General features: G+C 40.6%; 1 protein-coding gene across 1 annotated transcript; it reads left to right on the top strand.

The window, feature by feature from the left end:
* Positions 1–354: 354 nt before the first annotated feature.
* On the top strand, positions 355–16,042 carry GPR26 (G protein-coupled receptor 26). The gene is made up of 3 exons (XM_076338141.1): positions 355–1,095; positions 6,711–6,824; positions 14,376–16,042. Exons 1-3 carry the CDS (start codon positions 428–430, stop codon positions 14,605–14,607), a joined length of 1,014 nt encoding a protein of 337 aa, XP_076194256.1. The 5' UTR covers positions 355–427; the 3' UTR covers positions 14,608–16,042.
* The last annotated feature ends 2,850 nt before the right edge of the window (positions 16,043–18,892 follow it).

Here is an 18,892-nt window from a genome sequence, read left to right on the forward strand (position 1 = left end):
AGAGAAAGAGAGAGAGAGAGAGAGAGACAGAAAGCAAGAGAGAAAGAGAGCACGATTCACTCGGTGAATTGCTTGCAAGCTTGGGGCTGATAATTAGGGATCTCAGGAGAGCAGTTTCTCAGAATAACCTGCTCTCCTTTGAATGGACCGAATGGAGACAGTGGTTCAGTCCTGCTGATATTTTTTAAGCCCTCCTCGCAGTTTGATGGGCATTCCCAGTGCTTTTGTGCACGTCTCGGAAAGCGTTGACGTGGAAAGGAGCAGCGAGGAGGGGGAGGTTGGAGAAAAAAACCTGCAGCTCTTCTAAAAATACGGAGGGCATGCAAGAGTGCGAGCAGGAGGGCGAGGTGAGCGTGCCTCGCACCATGTTCCCCGGGTGCCGGCACGGTGCAGTTTCGGAGATGTCCCTCCTGTGACTGGACGCACCATGAGCATCTGGGAGGTGATCCTGGCTTTTGTGGTGGTGGTGCTGATGCTCGTGGCCCTGCTGGCCAACGTGCTGGTGCTGATGTGCTTCCTGTACAGCGCAGACATCCGCAAGCAGGTCCCGGGATTGTTCATCCTCAACCTCACCTTCTGCAACCTGTTGATGACTGTGTTGAACATGCCCCTGACCTTGGCTGGGATCATTTACAAGAGTCAACCAGGAGGAGATCAGATCTGCCACATTGTGGGCTTCCTGGAGACTTTTCTCACCACGAACTCCATGTTGAGCATGGCAGCTTTGAGCATTGACAGGTGGATTGCTGTGGTCTTCCCTCTAAGTTATCACTCCAAAATGAGGTACAGAGATGCTGCTCTCATACTGAGCTACACGTGGTTACACTCGGTGTCGTTCCCGATAGTGGCAGCTTCTCTCTCCTGGGTGGGTTTCCATCACCTCTATGCCTCCTGCACCCTGTACAACAAGAGACCAGAGGATAGGACACAGTTTGTGATTTTCACTGGGGTCTTTCACACCCTCAGCTTCCTCCTCTCCCTTATAGTCCTGTGTTTCACGTATTTAAAAGTACTGAAGGTGGCACGGTTTCACTGTAAGCGGATTGACGTGATCACTATGCAGACCTTGGTGCTGCTTGTGGACATCCATCCCAGGTAAGGTGCCTGTGTGTTCAGCAAGTGAGACTATTCACCGCAGAGGAAGTGAGGACGGGTTCAGTGTTATGTTACATACAGTCTGTTCTGTATCACAGCAGGGGATGGGGAGAGGGAGAAAACAAGCATCCTTCTTGCCAGTTTCTATTCTGCATGTTTCTTTTTGCTTGTGTTTATTTTTCCAGTTGTAGAAGCAACTCTTCTTTGTTATGCTTAAGGGCTTGTTTTGGGAGGGAGAGCAAAGAAACAGGCAGTTTTGGCTGAGCATGCACTTCCCTTTGAGATAGTGATCGGATCACTGCCCTTTGTCTCCGAAGGTGGATTTAGTGGTCGATAGATTTGCATTTTTTGGCACTGTCAGCCCAAAACATTGCTGGATCCCTGAAAGGCGGCAGGCTGAGGCTGCACATATCCCTTCACTTGGAGTTCAGAAGGGAAGCTGGGTGCTGTATGCCGCTCCTTCACCCGGCGGTTTCCCTATTGCTGTGCTCTCTGTAACTTTATCTTTCCTGAAGAGAGAACTGTAAAGGAATAACATCTGCAAAATGCATATGCTTGAATGCCTATACTTAAATCCAAGTGAGACAGACTTCAGTAGCAATGTTAATATGACAAGCAAGTGATGTATAAAATTCATTTCAAATGAGAGTCTTTAAGCACAGGAGGAGAAAAGTCTGCGGGTGCTGGGAGGATAATGATGGGCTTGAAGGCAAGCACCAAACGGGTATGAATGCGTGCTGGGATGCTGTGCAAAAGAGTCACGTCAGGGATTATGCACAAACTATAAATCTTGCCTGAATAGGCTCTGTCTGGATCTGGAAGGGGTGCAGGTTTGGCTGGAGGAGGGAGGGTGAGAGAGACAGTTTTCCCTGAGTCAGTAAGGGGAGCATAGCAGTAAAGCTGAAGGAGAGAAAGCCTTGCTGGATGGAAGCCCAAGGGTGGTGCTGGACAGGCAGTGATCCTGGTGAGGAGCTGGGGAAGGTGCCTGGTGCACGGGGAAGGAGAACGTCAGTGTGTACTGTGAGTACACAATGGCTCTGCCCACGAGAAGCGGAGAGGAGGAAATGGAGAGGACCAAAACAGGCACAACTGGAAGGACATAGGACCAGGCTGGTGATAAGGGAGCAGCAGGACAAGCCAGAGTGATCTGCCTGGGAAATGGGGATTTGAGAAATTAACTTGCACAGCTAAGGCAGGACAGAGTGGAACAGGGTGGCTGATGGATCAGTGTGTCCTGACTGAGGGCTGAGAGGCTCTGATGAGCTGGGGCGGATGGGGCTAAGACCCAGCTATGACTGGGATGGGGTGGCAGAGTCAATGAGTGAGCTCTGGAAAGGGGAAAAAAGGGACAGAGGCACTGGTCACAGCGTGGAAAGAAATAAGCCTGGTTTGCTCAGAGGAACTAGTTTGGCGTAGGGCTCAGTGTGGCTGGAGCAGGTGGTTGGAAAAGGAAGAATCCGATGTATTTGCCTGGAAAAAAAGGAGAAAATGGTTTGTCTAGGTAAGGTGACAGAGCGGCTGTGAGCGATGTGTGTGCTGCTTGGGAGACAGTCAGAGACTGGATCTTAAAGTTCAGACTGTCTCTGTCAGAGACTGAAGGGAAGGGAAATGTCTTTCAGAAAAATGCTGGCAGCTGTCAGTGCAGGGAGGTGTCTGATAGGGGAGGAAGAAATCTGCCTGGAAGAGAGGAAAGCTGAGAGCAGTTGAAGAGGGCAGTCCCATGCCAGGCATCCCACCTGACCCCCCTTGCTGTCCGTTGCTCTGCAAGCTGGAGACAAACGCCAGCTCTCTCCATTTGCAGCCAGCCAGGAGCAGAGCTGCAGGACTGAAAGCACATGTGGCTGTCCTCAAAAAAGGTCATATTTTGGGGATTCCTAAGCCTAAGGCAAATAATTCTGAAAGGATCAGGGCAGGACAGCACACTGTTAGAGGAACAGCAACATTTGCTCAAAATTCTCCAGTTAAGCTGTTTGATCTGTCTCTTGACCAAGAATGCGGAGCAGAACTTCGGGCAAGTCCTGTTACTGTTCTTGAGAAACACATGTATAAATCTTCCCTTATCCACCAAGTCACACAGAGGAAAAAACACCCTTCTGTCCTACGTGCTGTCTGGTTGCTAAACTGTGCCTCGACTGGTCTTAGTTCCTGCACGCACCATGAGGTGTGGTGGTTACTCCCAGGGCAATGCCACAGACCCACTGGGGCTATTTGAAATAGCAGTTGTTATGCCTAATGCTTAAAGTATGCCTGGACTGCACAGCAAAGCTTAGAAAAAGGGAAAAAATCTCAATGGTGTTTCTCCTCCTCTGCATTTTTTCTGGTCTAGGTTAATTTGAGGGTGTTCCTGCATTTTATAATCATCTCACTGAGGGGTGGATTCAATGGGGCTCTGGGGATGATACCTCCCTTCTTCAGAGGAGACAGAGTTGTATAAGCACTTCACTGCGAGTAACCTGTATTACTAACCATTATTTATCTCTCGCATCAAGTTATTCTAGTGCTTCTCTCTAAGAAAGGAGAGTTTTAGCTTCTTTTCTAGACTACAGAAATGTAGGCTGATTTGGCCTATGGTGGTGCTGCCTTAACTGGTGACAGCTACCGCTGCTGAAAGGGTCAGACCTCGTATTGCCTTCCCTACTGTGAGAGCTACACAAAGGCTGCAGGTCTCCTCGAGCAGTCAGTGACGTTCATAAAGCTCTGACATAACAAATGCATCATTTGAATTATATAAGTGGTATATATACAGGCAATTTCAGTGTACCTGAAAATTTATAGTACCTAACAACACAGACGTGGATGCTGGGAGAAGGCACATGAGAAAACAAAGTTTGTAATCCCACCTTAGACCACCCTGACTTTTCTGGCTTTTTGCACGGTCTAGCTTCAACACTGAGAAATGCATATGGACAATTTTCTGCTTCCTATGACTCAGAATCCACCCGTAAGGGGGTCTAGCGACAGGCGTTATGGCAGATGGCTTTATTACCTGTGACTTGGAAAGACACGAGTGATCTTCTGAAGATCATTCAAGATGAGTACAAAGGAAACCTCTAAATACCACACAAAATCGTGTGAATGTTTAGGGCACATGTCCTTTCCAGTTAGCTTAGGCATTTTTACTGGATACTGCTTTTTCTTGACTTTGTTCTTAAGACCAAGGAATCTTAGGTATTGTGAGAGGTTTGGGCAAGACTTCACTTAAGTGCTTAACCCATGTGTTTCTTCACCTAAATTATTTATACTATTTTTTTGGTGTATCCAGCTTTCCAGATCTTAAGGTCCAGTATCTCATAAACTTTGTTTAAAATACCAAACCTTCAAAGGGATATATCTCAGATTTTCCAGGATATTAAAATCTTTAAATGAAAGCTTAGTCGATAATCCAGTTCTATTACTAGTGTCACTACCGGAACTTGCATATATGTTCTTATCTTACTGCATAAACGTGTGTGCAAAAGCAAAATACCCATCTGTGTATGTTGTCTATATGAAGGAATGAGATAAAATACCTTCCTCTGTGATGTGCTATTTATTAGCTACATCTGGAAAGGCTGAAAAAAAGAAATTGGTTGAAGTCTATCAGGACTTCCCAAGTCATGTGTGAGCTCCAGGAGTAAAAGACAGCTTTGTGTGTGCCAGTAGGGAAAAGATATAGCTGGGGAAACTGTTAGAGACAAAAAAATACACCACCCTCTACACCCTAACAACACCCTAATTGAACCTACTTTGGAGATTTCTTTTCCTATATCGCTGTGTGCCTGGGATACTATGAATTTAATAACACAGGTCTTAAGCAAAGCTGTCAAACCTCTAAGATCATCTGTCTGCACCTAAAAATACTCCAAGTTCTCCAGCTCTTGCAGAACTGAAAGCACATAGGTTCCCTTGAAAAGGTGGATTTTTTTTTTCCTTCTCCGCTGTCATTTCTCGCTGCAAATAACTCAGACATAGAACATGTAACGCTCTTAGATGTGTTTTCACTCTACTTAGGCATATTCTTTAAGAGCAAGATGATTTGTTATTTCAAGCAGAAAAACCTTTTCCTTCAGTATTTTGTTCATTTTGCCATCATGGTAGCTGCTCTGGGGACGGGCGGTGTAAGACCATATATAAAACAGATCAAAGAAAACACGTTTTCTTTAACACAATGAAAAGGTAACATAAAAACTCACTGCCACAGGGATCATGGAAGCACACTGAGATCCTCAGGATATAACATGCGTTTAGGTGATGATCAAACATTTGCAGGTACAGCAAAGAATGTAAGGGTATGTCCATAAACCTCGCAGCTATTAACATACGTATGTGTGGAACCTGACAGTGAGTCATCAATTACAAATTTACAATAAAAACAGAGAGACCAATGCCAAGCAGTTACAAAATGCAGCACATGGGCCAGACCGTTCAGTTTGCCCGAGACGTGATTGCTTTACCACAAGACCTGTGCAATGAATCAACACGTAGCAGTCCTGCCATGTGGATGGAGAGGGATTTCAGGAGTGCGGTCTGGCTTTGGATTTGCTCTTTCCCAAAGGGACTAGTTCAGGTACAGATGGCCCTGGGGCTCTGGGAGATACGAGTGCTGCCCATCCAACTCACCTGCCTGGAGAAGACAGTAACTCATCCACTTCCCTCAAAATGCACAGCCAGCACAGGAGTTACACAAGCGGGTAGAGAAGGAGGATGGGTTTTCACGTTATCACTCTTTTGGCAAGCACACGTGCTGATTTCAAAGGGGATTTCCTGCAGTGGAAGCGTGGTCTCAGCCCTGTGCTCCCATCACCTTGCTGGCACACCAAGGGTCTTAGCAGCTCTCTGGTGGCCTGGTGAGACCACCACCGGGAAACTCAAAGGAGAAGCTCTTGTCCTAAATTGCCACAGGTAGGAAAATACCCAGGGTGTGACTAATTTGTATCTGTTTAGTCGGGAACAAGGCTGGTTTGAGGTGAGGAGTCAGAACATCACAGCGCTGTGGATTTGTCATATAATTCCTGGCTTTGCAAAGCATTCAGCACGGCGGCCATGCAGAGCTGCACAGGCTGCTGTAAGATTTATGGCCACACGGTTCACAGCTATGGGATATAGTGATTGCTCCAATGTTGGACTGAATGTTCAGAGCATGTTTTTTCCCATTATGATTTTATTGTGTTTTATTGCTTATCTTGCTGGGAAGTTTCTCCTAAGATAGTGGTGTTGGAATTGGTGTTTCTAGGGAAGTAGCATGCTGCCTACCCCTCTCTGGATATTTTCCACATCTCCAAATATCATGAGGCAAACTCTGGCCTGCAAATACAGCTTACAGTAATTCAAAAAGGAGCTAAAATTAAATTCAAGGCTGAATTTGACTATATATAAATCGATATAAGGGGTGTGTGTGCATATAAATATATAATCATGTATTTCTCAGTAATTGTTTTTGGAGGGTAAGATGATCATATGATGCATTTATACTTGTTATTGTCCCATATAAATGCATATAAATAAACCTGGTATTGGCTTATGTGAATACAGCACTTACTGGAACAATTGATTTCCATCATTCCTTAAGTAAAGCCATTAAAATCTGCTACCTGATATTATGATTCATATTCTTGTTTGTGTTGAATGTCACACAGCGTAAGAGAGCGTTGTCTAGAAGAACAAAAGAGACGGAGGCAACGAGCAACAAAGAAAATAAGTACCTTTATCGGTACTTTTATACTTTGTTTTGCACCTTATGTAATTACAAGGTAAGTGTGAACCTACATACTGGAAAAGACTACTGAGATGCACTCTTAACTCAGAGAAGTAGGGCACACTGAACCAGAAAATGATTCAAGTCTCCTGTGAAAATTTTGTGCACCATTTCCACTCCTGTGACAGATATTGCATTTACTGAGCTAACAAAACCGTATAAAATATAGCACTTATATGATACAATCCTGATGCAGTCTGTGGGCCAAACTCTGTTCAGTCAACCCAGTCGATATGTTCACCGCATGGGAGTGATTTAGGAAGTCAGTCTACGGGATTTTGCAGACTTTTTTCGGGTCAAGTAGTTACCTACTCCTCAGATTGCCTCCCCGGTTCAGGGCGTGATCTGCAGGGGAAGACACTTGTCTGAATAGATCAGACTGTAAAAATCTGGTCAGACAAGATCCATCTGAGGCAAGAACATGGTCCACAAACTTAAATGATAGTTTTGTCTGACTGGATAGAGTTTATTAGTCATAAACATCAAATAAGCTGTTCTGGCTCATAGCTAAAAAAAATTCTTGTGATTTATGGTCAGATGTCCTTATCTATCTACTAGCTTATCTTTGGAAATGGCTCCTGTGGGAAACACAAAATTACTCCTATGAAACATAAAGTATTAGAAAGTGAGTATATCCAGAAAAGTGTTATCTAGTTGTTGAAGGAAATTTACAACTTGCATTCCTTATTAAAATACTCTGGAAAAAATGAAATGCTGCTATGTAGAACAGAGAAAGAAAAAAATATTTTTAAGGTCTCACCTATTCCAATACTATCAAATAGAAATTATTGGGGCTGACTTCAGCCAAACTCAGATCCATCATAAAAAATCATTGAAAAAGCTGAATTAAGACTCAGTATAAGTGGGCATGTAGCCAACCCTAAGTTTTTCCAGTTCAGTATAATATCTTGAATTTCTATTTCTAACAAAACAATTCACAAGAAGGTCTTTTAGTCTTTTGGTAAAAATGGAAACCTGCATGTCACATTGATTTTATGTTCATGATAATAATAGCCAATTGATTCACACTGTTTATTTGTAACAATGTTGCAAATACATTTGTAACAGTGTTACTAGATTTACCGTCACTTTCACTTAGTAGTCACAAGAAGACACTCCATGCCACACACTCTAAGAGGGTATGAAAGGATTTATAATTATGGACATTTAGCCTTAGTTCTCAGGCTGTAAGATATTAAAGTATTTGTCTCATTGCAAATGGTTAATTTTTATTTTATGTTGGGTCTCTGAACTTAATGAAAATTGTCACAGTCACAGAATAGCTTGCGGCTCCATCCTGAGTGACACCAAGTGCTCTAACCAGAACTGTCAGAAGTATTTCTGTGCTCCTCCATAGGTATCTTAGCCCAGCACTCAGGCACCACCTTCCCACCTCCTCTTAACTCTATGGCATCCTAATTTGTGTCCCAGTAGCCTTAAGATACAGAAGAGGGGTTAGAAAAATCCTGAGCCTCCTCCCTTTAGTCCGTACAAGGATCACTTAAGTGTTCCCCTGAGTCTTCAGTCTGTTGAGGACTAATAGCTTTGCCACAGAGAGGGATGATGAGAAGATTCAAAATATAGGGTCCTGATTGCATGAACATGCTTGCCTGCACGGGGGTAGGCTTGGGCACTGGCCAGGCATGCCAGGTGGGGTAAAGGCTATCACTTTCCTGGTCTTTTCAGTTCTGACACGTCTAGGGAGATCGCTGCACACAGGCTACGGGGAATTCCGTCTTGAGCTACTTGAGAGACCTTGCTGGACACTACACCGCATGGACGGGTATTCAAGGACGTGCATTACTGTGCTTCCCTATGCCTCACACATACGGCTGAGGGTGTTGAAGTCAAGGCGATTAGGAGGCTTTTGAGCTTAATTATGTAAGCAAGTATTATTTTCTGGACTATGTCCGGCGCTTTGCATCCACAAGATAGAGGTAATCTATCACAGTTCAAGGCAGTGAACAGAAGATAGTCAATGAAGTGTATTGCTCAGCCTCTCATTTGGACAGCCAGCTCTAATCAGCAATATGCTTAAATGAAACATGCTTGTAAGTACTTAATGAATTGAGGCCTGAAAGCAGCAAATCACAAGGCTTTACTATAACAACATCTTTCTGCTTCTACACTAAAAACAAATAGCTGTTTCTAGCAGTTCCATGAACAAATGAAGTTGTGCTTATAACCCCAGCCAGATAAATTCTTCCCTGGGTAAACCAGAATATTTCAGATTACATTAAGGTAAAAATCAGATTAGGCACCTTTTTTTATCAAGAAAACACCCTTCTAATTAGTTTAGTGGCTGACCTTAAGTAGTATATCAATAGAACCTGATTCTTCTTGATTCGTTTCCAGTGTACCAGTATGACAGATGTATTACTCCGTATTATTTATTTCTAGGCATAGCTTGTTTCTCGGTTTGTAAAAATTCTATTAGCACACATCTCTTCTTTTGCTATATTTAGCATTATGCGATTAAATAACTTTGTTTGAAACCTATTTTCTCCAAGGAACTTTTTCATAAGAAAAATTAAAATAAGTCATAGCAATTTCTAACATTAATTTCCAACTCCAGGCATTTCATACTGAAATACAGAACTTTGCTCATGTAAGTTAATAAGTACTGTCAATGTGTGAGGAAATTGGCTTTAAATTAAAAATCCTGAAGTAATATCAGAAAGAAGTTCATAGCCCCAAGCCCTCAGGTTACAGAGGAGGATGGTGGAACAGGCAGAAGAAGATTAAAATTCTCTTGTATTATCTCTGGGGGACAAGGGGTAAACAAACTGTGTTTTTAAAGTGGTTGCCTGCCCTCTGCATGCAGATCCTGCTCAAGTAGACAACCAAGTTCAGAATTCCTCTGCAAGTTATGTTCTTGCCTGTCTGTGCATATAAATGCATGATTTTCCTATGCAACCTTAGGCTGACATACTCAAAGAAAGTGGCCTTCTAGCCTTTGTCAAAAGCCTCAGCTGATGTGAGGTAGAGATATTTTCCTCCTGGATAGAAAAACCTTTTGGTACAAGCTGGACAGTGCTGCTTGCTGTCATCATATCTCTGTGATGCCTTGCTATCCTCATATCTCTGTGCTGACTGGTGGTTCCTGCAGCTCTGGGGAACAGTAACGGTTAAAAGCAATGGTTTGCAAGATTTGTTACAAGAGATTTGCAAGATTAGCTACAAGAGTCCAAAAGTCTGCTCCCTTACAGAAGCTGGCCAGTTCTAATATATGCACCACTTAAGAGGCCAAACTGGCTAAGGGTAAATCAGCTAACAATCACTGTGATGTCATTTCTGTATCAAGAAGCAATCATTAAAATAGGGCTTTTTCACTAGCAAGACAGCATACAAAAGATTCAGTCTACCAACCAATAAAGTGAAAATAAAGTAAAATCAACATCAAGATAAAACTCATGGTCAGCTTATTCATATCATTAACATAAAAGAAACAACTAAGGTCTAATTCTGATACTATGGGACTTGCGAGGGTAAAAAAACCCCAGAATTAGACACAAACAGAAATGTTAGGAATGCAAGCTTAAAGAGCTGATCCAGATTCTTGGGGAAAGGACTGAATTTCTTCTTGTGAGAACTTCATCATCTACCAGCTCCAAAATGCAGTGCCAGCTTTGTTTCACTCCTGAACAAGATGTTTTAGCTTGTTTGAGACCCTGGTCTATTCAGAATTTTCTCCATAACTCAGTTAAGTTCTCAGGTTTAAGCAATGCACAACAGATATGTTGCCATTGTAGTAGCTTCCAGCTGGACGTATATATGTTCAGTAAAATATTTTACTAAAGTGATAAACTGCACATGTATATAAAGGGTTTTCAGTGTGTATTATCTGCATAAAAGATCAAGGTCTTAATCTTCAACATAGTATTCTCGTTTGTTTACTGAAAGTGAAATAAAATAATTGGATAACCACTTGACATGACACATGCTACAGAATTATAAGTTTCTAAAATATTAACAAAGTATCACAGCAAAACACCTTATAGCTTTGAAATAGAAAGGTATTAAAGACTGGACAGTAGAAGAGCGGCTTATGAAAACAAGATAGGGAATTATGTAGTTGATACTGTAGAATTTAATTTACTGGTAGCACTGAAATATTAATGCTCCTTCACTGAAAATGTTTTCTTTTTGGCTGAAACTTTTTGTGAAAATTGTAGTTATGCATATAATTTCCCTCATAAATGAGAAACAAACCCCTCTTTCAAAAGCAATAAAGTATGTGGTACGCCTTGAAAGACTGACATTTAATTGTTTGTACGCAAAATGGAATTGCATAGCTTAGGGTTTGTCTGCATTTCTGTGTTTGCTGCTTGATATCTGCAAATGTAATTTACTATAAAAAAAACCCACAAGAATTGCAAAATGTGTAAATATCAAGGACACTTATGGAACATAATAAAAGAAAATATTTAAAATTCTGTCGATAAAAGTGTAGGCTTTTTAGTTGATCAGTCAATGAAGGTAAAATTAGCCACTCTAGGCTTGCAACCCTGGGGTGTCTATTTGATATGCTTTAAGTGGAGATTGTTAACATCTCGTAGAACTGATCGACAGAGACTCAGACACAAATTTGTCATATTTTGGTCATTCAAGGCATCCACTGAATTTAATTAAGCTTAATCAAATTCACGTGTAAAGCATTCGGTAAAAGTAAATCAACCAGATGAAATTCAACATGATGAAATTCAAAATGCAAAGAAGGCATCAAATATGTGAAGTGGAGAATAACAAGAAGAAGGATGGCTCATGGTAGATTGCAAAGTAAATATGACTCAGTAGATGATTAATTTCCAAACAGTCAATTCTCATTTTAGAGCATATTAACGAGGGTGTCATAAGCTACATTTTATTAAACAGGAGAGAATACACCAGATGAGACCCCCTGGCAGCTTGAGTAGATGATAATTATGTCTGAGTTTGGATCCTACTTTGTAAGAAAGATATCAACCATGAGTTACAAAGAGAGGTTGAAAGAACAGCATTTGTTTAGTCGAGATGAAAGGAGAGAGAAATGGGAGAGATGGCCGTTCTTTGGTATCTCAAAGTTGCTTACAGTGATCAGCTGAGCCAAGCGGCACCGGTGGAGGGGCAAGAGCAATTCCCAAGTATTTTCATGAAACATAGCCTGGTCACCTCAAATGTTTCACACATCTGTGAGCCCAAAGAGTATTTTAGCTAATGTCACCACCCCTAAAAACATCATTGTACAGGTGCGCCTCACTTCCGATGGAAGTGATACACAAAGTGATCAAATTGCTATCACAAAGCACACAAAACTATTCTCAGTATTAGAATTACCAATACCGTGACAGTGGCTAAAGCCCCAGCACTGGCTGCAGACCCATGGTGCTAAGCCCGGCACACATATCCAGGAAGAAACAGTGCTTTTGCCATGGAGTTTGCAGTCTAGGCAAACCAGAACAGAGAGAGAAGACAGAAGCTTGTACTCAGTGGTGTAACAAATTAAAGCTCCTTAGTCCCACTTTTGTGTGCAAATGACTGGACCATGCCATCTGCCACCGCTACCGCTATTTTAAATAACAGGATGTAGTGAAAGTTTATGGAATGAGAATAAAATGACTGAGGAAAAAAATCCTCATCTCTAAACCGCTTGAAGTGCCAACACTATTGTCATTGCTGCTGCAGGAACCACACTTCAAAATGCTCCTTGGAAATGGTGCTTTGTCTGAAGACACATCAGCAACTGAAGTATTTTCTAGGCAGGTTTAAGAGGACCTGCTGCTGAAGACAGTTTCAGTAAAGATCTTATTTGCCATTGCATAGTGGGACTCTCTAGCAGCACAAGCGGCTGTTTGTCCTCTAGAAAAATCAATAGTTTCTCAACAGCTGTAGAGACATATTGAACAGAACTGCCCTTCAATGTTGCTCAAAGACACGGGGAAAGAAAATCTTGTGGAGTTATCAATACTTCACTGCCAAAAATACTCTGTCTCAGTACAAAGTGAGCTATCTGTGCTAGTGTAGGTATGAGGACTATATAAAGCTCTTCCCTCTCTCCCTCCCTCCCCTAATGAGTTAAAAGGTTTGCCTTGCTAAATTTGTTGCAAATGTATATGTTTGGCCTTTAAACTGACCAGTTTTTAAATTCAAGATATATTATGCCATCTCTCAATGATGAATTTTCCTTCCTTGTGTGTTTCTCCTATGACCCAGACAATCTGTTTGAAAGCATCGAACTCTCTCTCTAGGAGCTGGACTGGCTAAGAAAACTATCTAGCACTGGTGAGGTGGTTTCTCAGATACTCTAGAGGGGACCTAGAAGCACGAGTTCCGACTAGATGCTGGATTTTTAGATAGGTAATGGTAGGGAAATATGACTCCCATGAGACCAAGCAATGGCACTTTGTGTCCCAATCTCAAAATTTAGTGCTGAAAGTATGGTTTTGTATCAATATTTAGAAAATTATGTTAGGCTATGCAGAAATATTTTTTTACAATACTTGTGGCTAAATTTGCTGTGCATGATGGATTCAATGGTGACAATCAGTGTGAAAGTCATCAGGAAACATACCTGGGGAGATTATACTCCTTTTATTTCCTTTAGAGCTATATTAAGTATGTGATGAACTTCAGCTGCCAGAAACATGATCTTATGACACACACTACTAGAAAAATGCACAAAACAAAAGCACTAAATGAAGAAAAAAAATGAAATGAAATGTTACTGTCTAAGAAGAGATCTTATTAGGACTGAAAACCCTAGAGTCATCAGAGAAAGTAACACACATTGTCCGTATGGATAAGTTTTGGCACAGAGACTAAAAGTGTAATGGTTGAGGATATGTTATGTAGGAAATGATTTTATGAGTAGATGCTGCATGATATTTTTCATCAGCAGTAAACTTTCTGTGAAATGTTGACCTGCTTACCACAGAGTATTTATGATCCCAAACGTGGTGTTCACTAGACAGTAAAAATAAGGCTAGGCTACAGTACTCTAGAGAGAGGGGTGCCCCTTTATCAAGTGTCTTGATGGCCTGAGTGAGCCAGATGAGTTGAAAACCCAGCTCTACATCAGAGATTTGGACTCAGTTTTTAGTCTCCAAAAGGTGTACTCCAATACAAATAAATCGGCTCTTTTGAAGACTGCCTCATATCCTGATGAAGCTATTCCATTTTGCACTAAATTCTTCAACATTTATTGAGAAAAATGATCAAGAGAACTTTTTAGGATGCAACACATCCAAGGTCCACTTCCAGCCTCAGTAAGTGTACAGCTAAATGTACAGAGTCAAAGATGTCTTGAAGTTTGGAGGTCAAGACACTCTGATAGGAGCTGTGTAGTCCCATCCTTGGGAAACAGACCTCAAGTTTACATTTGGTCTTAGAAATGTATAAGGGGAGGACTACATTCACATTTTCATGAGTATGGCTTTCTTTTCCTTTGTTTTCTTGCAATTGCCCAGGAATAAATTGGAGTTTTGGGGAAGTCAGTGACTTACAGTTGTGCTGTTGCTCCATGTTTTTAATATGAATATTCACTCGTTCAACCTTCCTCTTTCCACAGACTTGTTGAATTATCCTCTGTGGTCCACATCAGTTCCCACTGGGGAATCATTTCCAAGTGCTTAGCTTACAGCAAAGTTGTTTCAGACCCTTTTGTGTACTCTTTGCTACGGCATCAGTACAAGAAGACATGGAAAGACATTATAAACAAGATCCTCAAAAGAAGCTCCATCAATTCCTCTGCCCTTACGAGCGAATCGCACAATCGGAATATATTGCAGCTGAATGAATGAGGAGTCTGGTATGGGACATACAAGACACATAAAAAAATATATGGGAAATGAAAGTAACTGGCCTATCCCTAGTAGCTATCCTCAGCTGTCAAGGTTCTGGGAGGCAGTCATGGACAGGTTGAAGCCCAGCCCATGTCCCTCCAGTAGCCCATGTAACACCTAAGGGAGGCAGGCTGCTTTGTACCTTCTGCCTCCAACTAAAAGAGTGCTATTGATCTGAGGTCCTGCAGGCTTCGCAAATACAAATCTCCCATTGATTTCCATCAGCAGTTATGCATACCTACAGGGTAAAAAGCTAGTCCTCAGCAGAAGGACTTGTGAAAGTATTGGGAGCAAACTGGTGCCATCATAAGATTATTCTAAAAAGCTGCACAGGGATATTTGTGCTCTATTTTTCACTGGCTGCAGGTAATGCTCCCTTTGATGGAGCTGCCACCTTGGCTTTACAAAAACCACCCCAACCTAGTTGCTTGAGTAGGTCCTGTGTAGAAAAACTCTTAATAGGAAAAGCTTAATAGAAAAATCTTTACCTAGATACTCATTCAGTGCCCAACATAGCTTTCAACCTCTTCTGATACATATTTTTTGAACAATCCTGTAGAATTGAAGGAAGAGAAAAATCACTTTTGAAGTACGCTACAGGCTGGATTCAGCCATGTCTTCTCTAAGTTTTTTAAGTAACTTCCACAAAATCCCATTAGTTTTCTCCCCATTAAATTTCAGAAATATAAAAATGATAGAGAGGGTGGAAAGGTCAGGATGCCTCCTGCCTACCTTCCAGTATATTTGAGCTATAAAGAGATGGACTTTGCCCAAAGCTGCAGAACTGGGCTCTGTGTCCAGGGGAAAAAAAAAACCCTAAATCTTTTTTTCTCAGGTGTTTAATCATGTTTTTTTCCTAAAGATATGTTACTTAAAGGAAAGATGAACCTCAAGCTGAATTTAAAAGTATAATTTCCAAAGCAAGTGGAGCAAAAATAATAGACCCCCTCCCCACCATGAAAGCACAGCCAATAATCTGAATCCACATCTGAACGTGCAGAGGTTCAGGAGGTTTCAGTATAGATCTTTATAGCTCTAGATTGCAGCTATGCATAGTAACGTTATTAACATTTACCACGCATTCAGGTCAGCCTGCAGCTAACATAGGCCTAAATACCAGTAAAATTTTCAAAACCAGGACAATCCTACATGTCACACTTCCTCAGACACCACCACAGTATCTTAATTTTTGTAAACATTATTTAGTTCATTGTAAGTACAACTACAGCTGGTAGATGGCTTCACAACTGTCACGTAGGCACATGATGCTGAAGCCATCCTCCAGTGACTCATGAAGAATTACTTTCCTGGGTAATTTTCAGAGAATTCTCTCTCAATTCAGTGAAAACACTATGAAATGAGACAGTTTTTAAAGTGTTTTCTATTAATTAAGCTGTAGAATATCAAGAGCAATAATTAATCAATTGTCATTTCTGTTATGATTTTTAGGAATAATCAATTTCTAAAACAACTTGCATCAATAAAGTGTGTCATTCTCATAGTCTCTTAAAATTATTTTCAGGTAAAAAACTATTGGTTTCAAATGCTTCATATTTATACTTTGATTGGCAAAAGACTTACTACCAATTCTGACCTTAATTTTGCACACATTTTTCTCCAGAAAGTGACTTAAAGTCCATAAGACAACAGCAAGTTAACATCAGAAATTAAATTAATTTTTGCTGGGTAGGTCAAGAAAGCTTCTGTCCAGTGGCCATAAAGTGTACTGTTTCTTTTGTGAGGGTAAATGGCAAATACATGCCCAGATTTTGAATACCCTTGGTTAATTAGGTTTCATGCATGCAATGGCAGCTTAAATAACAGCTGACATACATAGCTGGCTATATTACCACCTATCCTTGCTCACATTCTGACTGTCAATAACATATTGAGAAAATATGGCCAGGACCATATTAAGAAAATGTCGTGGTTTAATAAGGCCTTGAGTACTAAAAATGTGGGATTACCTTTTAGTTACCACCTCCTGTGTCCCCCAAGCAAAGGGCACTGTTTGGTGCCTATAGCTCTGCAGAATCCCGGACAGCAAAGGTTAATGGGCTAAATTAGTGTATTCCCTATCACTTATGCTAAATGATCAATATCAGCCATTTTGCAAACATTAGCATGCTCCGTTTTGCAAGTTCTGCTATGAATATAAGTCTTTGATAGAACGGACATTATGGCAACTACAACTTCCTTCATACCTTGCAAAAAGTGTCCCCTGCTAAAGTTGCTGGCCAGTGATTCAAAGCCCAGACAGGTAACTCAGTGAGGGGCTTCACCCCAAAGTCAGTGAACGTGGGGTAATACCTCAGTTGGTCTGGAGAGCCTTGCCTTAGCCCTCGCTCTGGCATGGTACTACAGCTGCAAGAAACCATGTTAATCTATAAACTTACATTTTCATCTGCTTTATAAATGGTAGAATTAATATAACAAAGATCATCAACTACCATGTAAATAAAAATTTTCAGCTTAACTACTAATTTTAGTTATAAAAAAATATCATAATTACAATAAAATATACACACAAATACGATCACAGAATTTAAGTGAGTTTTTACAACACTGCATTCAAAATTAGCCCTTAGCCAGATTAAATAGTCTACCTCATCTTAATCATTTTACTTCTTAGGCTTAACGTAATTTTCTCAGGTGCAATAGATAAAAACACCCAGTTCAATACTTGCTTCTTAAGAAATTCAAGTAATTTTGATGACTTGATTATATCAGAATACAGGATATTAGAAAGTTGATTATTAGTGAGTTTAAAAAGATAAAAAGCTCTATATCAAGTTGTTATATGTTTTACTAAGACCACTTTTACTTAAGTAAATTGCAACAGGATGATTTTTAAAGGCCACAGCTGTTGTCAACTTATACGTGGGGCTGCTGCTAAAGTCAATGGGAGGTTAGTATGTTGATAAACCTGGCTCCAGAAGGATTTCAAATTTTAAATCAATTATTCAAACAGAGTAAGATAATTTCCCAGAAAAAAAAAAAAAAGTACATTTAGGGCTAGTAAAAGATGGAGAAGAATACAGCATTGGACTTGTCTCACTTTGCTTGTGTATCACAGTCAGTCACTGATTGATTTACGTGTCACCATGAGCAATAAATTTCTCCCCTTGTATGCGTTTAAAAATTTGTCTTTCTTTCATGGTGCCTTTCTTCTAGAATTAATCGTATTAACAGAGAATAAATGTAATTTCCCCTTACTTACATCAGCTCTCTGACACATTGCCATATTTCTACCATCTGAAGCAAGCGAGAGTTGTAAATGCTGGTGCTTGACAAACTGACTCAGTATACAAAATAAAAGTAATACCCTAACATTTCCTGGTGACATTTTATAAGATACTAGAAATATGATATTGTGGCTTGTTAAGTGCTAGATATTCAGCTGAATTCTTATAGGCAACTGGCAAAATTTTCTAAAATGTATGTCTAAGTGATGAATGTAGATATGAGTAACTGTCTGCTGAGTATTATATGTACTATACAACACTTTGACTCGAGTGAGTTAGAACAATGATGGTAAATGTAATGCACAATACTTTATTATCTCGGATCATGAAACGGAACTGTTCTCTTGTCTAACACAAATGCGTGTGTGTGCGTGGGGGGGATTTTCCATTTGTTATTTAAATATTTTTGAAAAAGTTTGTAAAGTATGGCTGCAATGTGTGCCCAAAATATGGAACTGCATGTGCAAAAATTGTGCAGCTGCTTAGGCAATATGCAGTTTTCTGTTTGTTGGGATCTGCGATCCATATGCAATAACTATTTCTCACATGCATGTTCAATTAACATTTTCTTCATATCTTGTAAATTTGGCAGGCAGAACATTGGCGGATGATTAAGAGAATTTGGTCCACTATGTCATTTTGCAGATTCTGAGCTTTTACCTCTGTTCATTTTACAGTTATTTATATAATCTCAGAGCCCTAACTGTGAACTAGGAACCTGGTTTATGGTATGTTTTTGAGCCAGTTTGAATGTGAAGATCTGGGTAATCGCATTTGGCAAAAACTCTGAGAGACTGATAAGAGTTTATTGAATAAATAATAAGTACCAGGTCCTCTCCTGACATAAATCAACATAATAGTTGGTTGTTTCATCTGGGGATCGGGCCCCATTAGATAACTATATCCAGATTTTATAGATCTGTCTTCTAAATGTGTAGGGCCCTGTTTTCATGGTATTTACAAATGGAAAGATGTAAATAGGATTTAGTGAGTTCCTC

The sequence above is a fragment of the Aptenodytes patagonicus genome, chromosome 5 (genome assembly GCF_965638725.1).
Source record: "Aptenodytes patagonicus chromosome 5, bAptPat1.pri.cur, whole genome shotgun sequence".
NCBI lineage: Eukaryota > Metazoa > Chordata > Aves > Sphenisciformes > Spheniscidae > Aptenodytes > Aptenodytes patagonicus.

Bases quoted from the DNA above. Each gene is read 5' to 3' on its own strand.
- GPR26 (XM_076338141.1), top strand. From the start codon at position 428: ATGAGCATCTGGGAGGTGATCCTGGCTTTTGTGGTGGTGGTGCTGATG. The intron at 1,096-6,710 runs GTAAGGTGCCTG...AATGTCACACAG, and splicing joins CTTGTGGACATCCATCCCAG to CGTAAGAGAGCGTTGTCTAG. The intron at 6,825-14,375 runs GTAAGTGTGAAC...CTCTTTCCACAG, and splicing joins GCACCTTATGTAATTACAAG to ACTTGTTGAATTATCCTCTG.